This window comes from Maylandia zebra, linkage group LG15, assembly GCF_041146795.1.
Source record: "Maylandia zebra isolate NMK-2024a linkage group LG15, Mzebra_GT3a, whole genome shotgun sequence".
Taxonomy (NCBI): Eukaryota; Metazoa; Chordata; class Actinopteri; order Cichliformes; family Cichlidae; genus Maylandia; species Maylandia zebra.
In genome coordinates, this window is record NC_135181.1 from 24,258,308 (window position 1) to 24,268,573 (window position 10,266).

Genomic DNA, 10,266 nt, shown 5'->3' on the forward strand with positions numbered 1-10,266 from the left:
TACATTATCAGTACAGAAAAAATAACTTTATGACATTATTTATTATTATTAACCTTTATTTTACCAGGAAAAGTCCCATTGAGATTAAAAACCTCTTTTTCAAGGGAGTCCTGGTCAAGAGGCGACAACATGTTAAAATTACAAAGTTACATACATGTTATAAGTAACAATTACATTTTAAAAAACATTTTACTCTGGCTCTCTCAATTAAAGTCTTGGTCACAAATATTAAATGAACATATATGTCAGTGATGAGCTTGTTTCTTCACCAGCTAAGAGTGGCTAAGCCATAGAAAGTGGGTCCTGTTACATACATGCCATCCATGAATTACGTACATGCTATGCTTCAATTTAACCCAAGAGCAGGTAAAAAACACTCAAACTGAAAGAATGTGATACAATATACGCCCCTGACTTGAGATGATCACTCTCAAGAGTCAAAGCCTTGCGGACTCTGGCTCCATAACTGCGTCTGCTCAGCTTTGTGGACTTCTCAGTGTTTTGTTGAAAAGCAGACTTTATAACAGTGAAGCTGGAAAACTGAAGCCACTTCCCAGAGTGAGGCGTCTGACAGTAGGTCTTACTTGGTTCATGCTGTAAATGGTTCTGACTGAAGATTCTCTTGAAGAGCGCACCTACTGCAACCTGCGTCTCATCTTGACTCGTGCTGCCTCCTGGTGGTGAAAGTCTGCAACAGCACCGTTTTATGCCCCAAAACTCTAGGGCCTAAGAGCTCTCAGGTTCAAATCCTGAGGAGGATTTGGCGTTATTGATTTGGTTTTTCATTAATAAGCTGCCTGGATGTGACTGAAGCCTGTCTGATCAAGTTTAAAGACCGCAGAGAGAAAAGGGCATGAACTGCAGTTATCATCATCAAAGAGTCCTCAGAGCCTACCACTCACTCACATGGGCTTATTTTGCTGTGTGAACAGTTTTAGTGTCAGGATGGGGAATTGAACAAAAGAAACTTACACTGAAACTAATGAAAACTTAAGTAAAATTGAACATTTTAAAACAGGAAAAACTCAACTGAAATGAAAACACAAATGATTCAGAGAGTTTGTTGCATGTTTAATAATGTCCAAGTACATCCATCCAAAGTCATCCTGTGAGCTTTGATAAGGCTGAACAGCGTCCAGGTTGAAAACAACAGCTATGTCTGTACTTTAGCATTGGAAGAGCTAAACACTCAGATATTAGATCCAAATTCTTTTAATATTTTCTTAAAAAATGTATCAGTCTGAACTAGTCCTCCATCCTTGCTTTTTTCCTCTTTCCATTTTTATTTCTGTTTTGCTTTTATCAGACTTCATCCAGCAAAAGGTCTGAACTGCATCTCTCCATCTCGAGAACACTTCAGTACTGATTGTATTGTTACGTGCAGGACTGTAATTGAGTTTTCCTTGTACTGTTTTCTTGACACTTAGTTTTGTGCTCTTCTTTTACCTCTTCAGAAAACCTTTCTCATTTGGATACACTGTTTTTGACTTTCTGAGCCACAAAAATATGAAAAACAGCAAAACATTTGTACATTGGAAACACACTAGCAACTTGTGTCAGCTTCCCTTAGCGGTGACAGCAGCAGCTCGGATGTTTTGATCTGTGTGTGGGATTTGTCCAGCCCTCCGCCTCATGCTGTGACATTCAAACAGAGCTGCGTGTCATTAGCCTGGAAGATCTTTGACTGCCACATAAAAGCCGAAAGCCGGCTGATCAGCACCAGCTTCCCGGGGAGGGGGATGTCTGCTTGTGCCATAGGCCTGCGACCGCCACCACGGCTTCTCTTGTTTCCTCAAACAGGAGTCTGTTTTGCAGCCGACTTACAAATGACCAGGGTTGGTCTCGTTAGAAGTGAGGCGAAGAGGGGGCGGCTTAACAACACCAGAGTCCCCTGTTTTTATTGGGCTCATTACTGATGGATAACACAAGTAGAGGGACAAAAGGCAACAGGGAGGATAATCCTCTAATGAGAAAAAGAGAGCAGATACTATCATCTGCATTGCTTTTCATCTGTACAAGGAGATTCACCTGAGTAGAGCGGGGTGTGTGTGTGTGACTAGTTACCTGAGGTAGTTTTACTATCAGTCTATTCTTTCCACCAGCTACCAAACATGTTTGCTTTTACAAAAGGATTGTGAATCATGTTAAGCCAGGCGGTCTTTAAAACTGAAATTCTAAACAGCAATCATCTGAACACATTCTGTAAACTTTAGGAGAATACTGCCCAGACACAAGGTCTAAAGACAAAAGCCATCAAAAAACAAATCAGTAGATTAAAATCTGGCAGCATTCCCCAAATTCCCTGAAAGGAAGGACCAAAAAGCTCTCCAGAGAGTGATCCGTACAGCAGAACGCTGCTGCAGGATTGCTCTCCCCCCACTTCAGGACACCTACACCAGGAGATGCCGGACTAGAGCAGCGCAGATACTGAAGGACCCGTCCCATCCAGGCAACAAACTGTTCCAACTTCTGCAATCTGGTAGAAGGTTCTGCATCATCCGGGCAAGGACAGAGAGACTCAAGAGGAGCTTCTATCCCCAAGCCATCCGTGCCCTAAACACACACACCCGCCCTCTTACATCATCTATAATTGACTGAGACAGGACTCTCTTCCAAACACTCTAAACCAAGGCACAATGTACATTTCAAATTCCTTTAATTTTAAATATGTTTATATTGTCTATCCTGTAAAATAGTCAGATGTCTATTCATATTAATGTACAGAATTCACCTGCTTGCTGCTACTACTTCACATTCACCCAATGAATATGTGTGTGTGTGTGTGTGTGTGTGTATATATATATATATATATATATATATATATATATATATATATATAAAATGTTCTTCCTCTACACCCCCCCTCCCCAATTTTTTTGCACATGTCGAGGAGCGTGTCAGGCTACATTTCACTGTGTGTTATACTTGTATAACTATGCATGTGACAAATAAAGAACCTTGAACCTTGAAGCCTGAAGTGGGATTTATATTCCCATGCTGATGTCAATTTCTGTATCAAAAAGAGAGATTTGTGTGGGAATTCTGCCAATGCAGACACTATAGAAACAAACTGCATGCTGACAGTGAAGCAACAGTTTACCACAGAGTTCAGGAAGCACAGACAGAGGCCACAGTGGACAGTTTGGACTGTGTTTAACACTTGACTTCCCTTCAGTTGATGAACTTCTTCCAATAATCAAACTTCTGTCTTCTCCACAGCTGGAGCTCAGATAAGGAACCAACCACAGTTCAAACAGAGTAGCCTATCCTGCTGGCTGTTCCATGCATCTTCAACACCCCCTCCTAATGAATAGTTATATATGTATAGGGATTGTTGCACCTTTATCTTTTACATTGACTTCACTCAAGCTCTACAGGTGCAACCCATTCAATACTATGAATTCATAAAATAACAGTGTTGAAATGCTCGTGTTTGTGTGTTTTTAAAAGGTCAGCATGGGGACACATCGAGCCGCAGTGTGGGCACAAACACAGCAACCTGAACTCTGAAGCTGCGCACAGATTAAAGCCATCTCTCGGTCAAGCAAGAGACTCACAGTAGAAAGTAATTGGTGCCTCACAGCAGGATGCCAGACACAAACATTAATAAACAACAACTCTTACTTCTAAACTTGTTAGTCGGCGACATTTTAAAGAAGAACAGCAACATATCTCTGTGTGGACGCACAGCGAGGGTACGTGAGAGCGAATAAAACAACGCTGGTGATGTTTAATCACCTCTGCCACATTAAGATGTGATTTCAAGCAACGAAAGAACGGATGGAGATCAAAAAGTGATATTTTAAATCCAGAACATCTGCTTTGCACGCCTGCATCGCCTTCTCATTTGTCAGGAAGGAAAACAAAGCTGCTTTAGTTGGATGTGTTAAACGGCCCCCTGCCCCCCTTGGGGGCGGGGGCACAGGGGCAGACCACCAACGCTTTTTTGGCCACCATGCTGCGCTGACGCGGACAAACAAAAGCACAAAGCTGCAGCGGGGACCCTTTGTAGCTCGACTTTAATGTGCCCCGCCTCTTTCTCCTGGAAGCGGAGCAGCTACTGTAAAGACTGCAGAGCACAAGCGTGCAGGAGAAATGATCGCTCCTCTGTCCCGACGCTAACCAAACTGCTAGGGTTTGCATTTTTTTAAATTATTTGAGCACAAAACAAACATTTTGAAATGCCTGCTGAGTATTTTACAAATGATCCCTTCAGCCATCTCTGTGCAGAACAACAACTTTAAACTCGTTTAACTTACATCAACTTTTAACCTTGTTTATATGTGCACCATCAACTCCAGTAAACTGAGATGAAAACCTGCAAAAATACCTTAAATGATATATACAATGCAAAAATTCCTTTCAAGCATTGTTCAGGATTTAAGCCTTTAATGGTGCTCTTTCAACAAAGTCATCTCATTGCATCTTTGCAGTAATTTAACAGTCAGTATTTATTGAGACTATTTCTGCTAGATTTGGAAGAAAGTTTAGTTAATGTCACATTCTTCTAGTTCAACATGAAGCTTTGACTGAGTTTCTCAGCACAGTGTTAATCTCAGAGTTAGCTTCAAGGATAGCTCATGATGAAGCTTCACCAGTCCCACAGTTTTGCTTTGTGGACAATGAAAAGCCTACGTAAGACCTGTCTTGATGTATGCTCAATCATCCAGGTAAGTAAATTATCTGGACATCCGGATGAATAGAATCAACTTTTGGGATTTACATAAAAGCACATGATGTAAGTCCGATGTGTCATGTGTTGGGTACAGACAGATTCTTGAGGGACGATTGTTGTGTGGAGCTGATCGATGTTCTGTTAGCTGCCCTGCAGGTGTAAATGCTGCGGCTCAAATATTGCTGATAAGTTTTTAATTAATCTCTCAGCTTCACAGACTAGATATTAAATGTAAAGATGAACGATTCCTGTAATTTTCATTCAGGCTGACTGGTTGGTCTGTGGTCGTGGTTGAACCACGAGCTCGGGGAAACCCGTTTGCTCATCCATCTCTCTGGTGAACTCCAGGTCTACCGCTTCACCAATGACCACCTCAGCTGTGGTGAACACCTCCAGATCTCCCAGCACATGACCTCCCACTGTCTTGCCCTCGAAGTCTGAGAGGCTGATGTGAATGTGGGCGTCTGGGTTAAGAGTGCCCACCAGGGAGACGATCTCAAAGGGCCCACTGAGGTGCACCACCTGAAGGAAAAGTTTAAAAGCTGACATCATGACGAGCCCACGTGTCTCAGAGCTCTATAAATACAACCCAACACGCTGCCTCGACTACCTCGTTTGTTTTTGTTGCCGTGGCATTCGCCAGCCGCAGCGTCGCCTTGGTGAGGCTGCCAACACACGTGACTATGAACGGCGCTCGGAGACGCTTCTCCTCCACGAAAGCCTGCAGAGTTCCCAGCAGCTCCTGACCCGGGCGGACCCTGATCGCATGGACCTGGAGGGCCGATCCTGCTCCTGCTGAACTCTGGGAGATAAAGACAGAATTATTTCTGTGGTTTTCATCTTCCTTCATTTAAAAAAAAGGGGAATTAATTTATTAGGTCTTTTCTCATGTCCTGTTTTATTTATGTTCTACAACTCAGACTTCAAATAAATGAATAAAAAATTGATTAAAAAACAACAACAACAACAGAATTGTGCGTTATTCCAGAGTGGACAAAAATATCTCTTTTGTTGGTCTGTGTGTGTGTGTGTGTGTGTGTGTGTGTGTGTGTGTGTGTGTGTGGTCCATTCAGATCTTTAACAGGATCAGTGTGCTTATCCAAACACCAGGCTGACCTCTGACCTCTGCGGGGGTGAAAGAGGGCGTCACGTGCAGCCAACATTAATGGAGCAGCTTTACAAAGAGCCCTTTTTAAGAAAACAGGCAGAGGAGGTGGAGCACACATCACATTACTTTACGTTTATTTACCCGACATGTTGACGAGCCAGACAGCGAACAAGCAGCCGTCTCGAGCTTTAACGGAAGGTCTGATTTGATTTTGTTTTAAGAGCAGGAGAAACTCCAGTTTGAGGACAAGCTGCTGTAAAATGTTGAAGCCACTCAGTCAACTGAAATGTCAGTATTTATGTGTGGAGTGACAGCAGCTTTACATTTTATAGTATTTATTTTAGCCTTTTCAACATTTATCATGCTACTCTTATTAGCAGACTACAAAACTGGGTCTGCATCACTGGCACTGCTCTCAAATGGTTTTCTTCATACTTCTCAAACAGATATTTCAGAATTCATATGAATCGATGTATATTGTCATCTGCACCTCTCGAATGTGGAGAGGCCTCAATCCATCCACCAGTTCTGTTTCTTTATAAATGTTGCACATGTACATTCATGAAAACAGAACATCACTTAGAAACAAATATGCGATTAAAAAGACAAAACAAATCATGAGTAAAATGTCAGGTATATGCATGTTTGGTTTTTTTTAAATGCACATTTTCCTAAAGCTAACCTTTGTTGTCTCAGTGTCTCTGTGGCGTCTCTTTCAGGGGAAGGAAAACGTTCTTATCAACTGTCATTAGATTGTTAAATGTATACACGTGAATCACTTTTCCACTTATTTTCTGCCTTTTCAATTTTAGTTAAACTTTTTTCATTACGTTTTGGAGCATCATCGTCCACTTGATGCTCTAAAGCTGAGTCAAGCCCCACAAACTCCCATGTTAAAATGTCCAACTTTACAGTAGCAATAAACACGTTTACAGCACGCTATAAAATTCTACTTTGGCCTCTGTGGATGGTTTCCTCCTTCACAAAATTTTTATGGGAGGTTTTCTTTTTTAATAACTCATCAATCAGAATACTGCTTAAGGATTTTGGAAGTTAAGGGCATGGCTAGAATGGGTTAGATTTGAACCTTACAAAAACCCTACCAGTTCAATGGTAACCTGGTGGTTGATAAAAGGTTAAAGTCCAGCAGGGAGTTGCTGTATCGCAGTTTACAGATAGACTATTACATATCTGTTGACTTTTAATCAAGCGTGTGCTGAAACTTATTAATTACATATTTTATCTTAAGTAAACAATGGCTGACTTATTAGTAATAACATTTTTCCACATATTTGTGCAGCACTTTATCTGGTTATTTGTGCTTTATAAATAAACTTGAGTTTCGTGGGCATAAATACATTTTGAACAAAACAAAGATGTGATATGTTGCTAAATATAATGTTGATGCACTGATCCGTTTACCCCAGAAAGAAAACACTAAATATTCAGATAACTCGTGTCCAGTATCTCCACACACACACACACACACACACACACACACACACACACACACACACACACACACACACACACACACACACACACACACACAAGAGATTTAACCCCAGTTGTTTCAGAATACAAAAATAAGTAAAAACTAAGATAAATCCACCCTGAAAGAAGAGTAGAAATCATGCTCTGACTGTAAATGTAAAAATTAATTACAATGTGGCGTTCAAACTATGGTCTTGGCTTGCCCATGTGTCCTGTCCCTGAACACAAATCTGCAGATTAAAAACACTCTAATAAACTGCTTTCAGACTGTTATGTGTATTTATCTGAATAACCTTTCACTCTTGTTTTTTTCCTCTGTTTTGAATTTTAACAAAATGTTTTAGTTTTTTTTTTTTTACTGAAAAATCTAATTTTTACGTGACGCTCCAAAACTGAGCCAATCCCAGCCTCCCATGTTCAAATGTCCAACATTACAGTAGCAATAAACATGTTTACAGCCTGATATAAATTCTACTTTGGCCTCTATGAAAAGTCTCCTTCACACACTTTTTACTGGAAGTTTATTTATTTATTTTTATTCGAATAATGGCAAGGCTTAAAGTTCACCTGTCTCACTAATCGTATCACTGAACTGGACTTTTCCACCATGTTTGTGGTTTTTGTGCCTTTTTAAAACAAATTTAATGAAACTGTCTGAAATTGGAGTTTTTATTACTTAGAACCTATGAACATGTGTGCTGCACAAACACAGCTGATAACTTACCAAATGGTAAATTAGCTAGGGTGTAGCTGATAATTTAACACTCAACCATCTCACATTACTTCAGTCACCTCTGGCTCACAAACGACTGTGGGTGACTGACGTCACGGTGGCTTCTTCCATTTTGATGTAAAGTCGGTAAAACTTTGGCATCACTTTATATGTGGTTTTGCAGCAGAGATCAATGACAGGATCTTTACATGTGGTAAGCAGTTAAAAAACAAAACAAAAAAAAACAGACCCTGTACGCAGACTTAATATTTTATGGTTTCAAGTTGCCGGTCCTAAATTTGGAATCACTAATGTCAGCGGTGTGACATCTATGACAGGGGTAAGAAACATACCAGTGATTCACAGGTTGTGATTTTCCTCTCACACACATTACTCTAACTTCTGGGTAACATTTGGTTTTAAAACTTTAGTTCTCAGAAGGCTACAAAGCAGAACTGGCCTCAGCAGCGTGCTGATAAACTGATTCTGGCACAGGAGAGGAAAGCCTCACAGAAACGAGGAAACTTCTTCCATTCACAGAAACAAAAGCAAAAAGCTAATTCTACCCGTAGTCAGATTTAGAGCTGAACAGCTGCCTCTTTTAGAACAATTTAAAACAATTTTTTAAATAAATGTTATAAAATTCTTAAAATAAAAACACAATAAAAACAAATGAAATGACTATTATAGTAATGTCCTACTACTTACTTAAATTGTATTTATATAGCACCAAATCAAAAGAATAATTGCCTCAAGGCGATTTATAGTGAGTATGATCCTTTATATACATTAATTTTACATTTGTTTGAAATGGTGACAATGTTGAGCGACGCACTCACATTTGCTGCAATTTTGCAAGCCGCTTTGCAACACACCGCCATCCCAGCATCTCCATTCGTGCAGGTAGACAGAAAAATCTTTTGACTACAGTGGTCTTGACTGAACTCATATCTTTTCTAGGAGTACCAAACAGCCAGGAGAGCCAGCAGTCATAAAGCCAGGTTATAAATATCATCAAATACCTTGATAATAGTGAGGCAGAGTATGTTCTGATAACGTTTCACTTGGTTGTTCACAAACAAAAAAAGACCAACAGGGTCTGGTTTTTATACCTTAGGACTATGACTGTGGCTGGCAGAGCTCATCAGAGGGTCATGAGAAGTTTTTAGGCTGAGCTGAATGTCTGCAGCTGCTGTGTGAGCCACAAAATAACGTAGACAAGTATCTTTTCTTTTACAAAATAAGGAGCTGGTGTAATTTTGTTTTTAACTTTATATTTTTGGAGGAAGACAGAAACAAACCTGTCGGGGACATTTAAAGAAATTCACATGTATCTGCAGTTTTAAAAGGAACCAAAGGTGATGAAGTAGAAGAAACTTACCATTCTGCACTGCGCTGAGGATCCTGAGGGACTAAAGTTCAGGTAAACACTTAAAGCCACACACACGCAGGGCCATTACGCTGTGGACTGAACTGAGCATGCTCAGCAGCCAGAGAAACCTTCCAAACGTCTCACTTCCTGCTGAGTGTGGAGTTAGGGTTTTATTTTTCTTGTCTTTGACCGCCACCTGCTGGAGAATATGAAGCTCTGCATGGTGAAAATAATGACGGTGATGCAAATGAAATGAGAGAAGCTAAAAGAACAAAAATAAACAGATAAATAAATGCACACAATAAAAGAGAAACCCCAATTCTGAACTCAAAATATAAGATATAAGCTATGCAATGCTTAACGAATTTATTACGAGGTCTATGCCAAAACTTTCCTAAGTTGTATTTAAATTGTAAAAAGTATTGGTAAGTACCAAAAAAGATTTTATATTTCTCTAATGGTTAATTCACCAGTACGCAAAAGCTCTGCAATCGAAATTGCATTTTTAATGCTCAAATATAATTATCTTTGTTATCTATGGATTTTCAAATTTACTGTTTAACAAAAAGGCAGAAAAAAATAAAACACATTATTATTTATTTCATTAAGATGCCAGATTACATTTAATTACTTGAATTCCTAATGAGAAAACCAGTTTTAGTGGTTGGATGTTAGGTTTCTGAGACTGTGGCTCAAATATGGGTATAAAAACATGATTTCAATTTTTCATTTACCTAATAAATGACACATGGTTTGTTTTGGGGGAGTGCTTGTTTTAAAAATGCTTTTGACAGATCTGTAAAATATTTGTAAAGCTGTCTTTTAATGACAGGTGGTCTAATAAATGTGTTTTGCACTGAATTAAAAAGTCCCAGCACTAATAGTGTCATTTTCTTGATGGAGAA

General features: G+C 39.7%; 1 protein-coding gene across 1 annotated transcript; it reads right to left on the bottom strand.

The window, feature by feature from the left end:
* Positions 1 to 4,369: 4,369 nt before the first annotated feature.
* LOC106674933 (bifunctional protein GlmU) lies at positions 4,370 to 9,510 on the bottom strand. Its single transcript, XM_014408465.2, has 3 exons — positions 9,371 to 9,510; positions 5,286 to 5,477; positions 4,370 to 5,197 (listed from the first exon to the last, which is right to left on the bottom strand). Exons 1-3 carry the CDS (start codon positions 9,371 to 9,373, stop codon positions 4,937 to 4,939), a joined length of 456 nt encoding a protein of 151 aa, XP_014263951.2. The 5' UTR covers positions 9,374 to 9,510; the 3' UTR covers positions 4,370 to 4,936.
* Positions 9,511 to 10,266: the final 756 nt, after the last annotated feature.

What these genes read in the sequence shown, in the direction of transcription:
- LOC106674933 (XM_014408465.2), bottom strand. An exon ending in CGGCAACAAAAACAAACGAG is followed by an intron (nt 5,198 to 5,285) that starts GTAGTCGAGGCA and finishes CTTTTCCTTCAG; the next exon opens with GTGGTGCACCTCAGTGGGCC.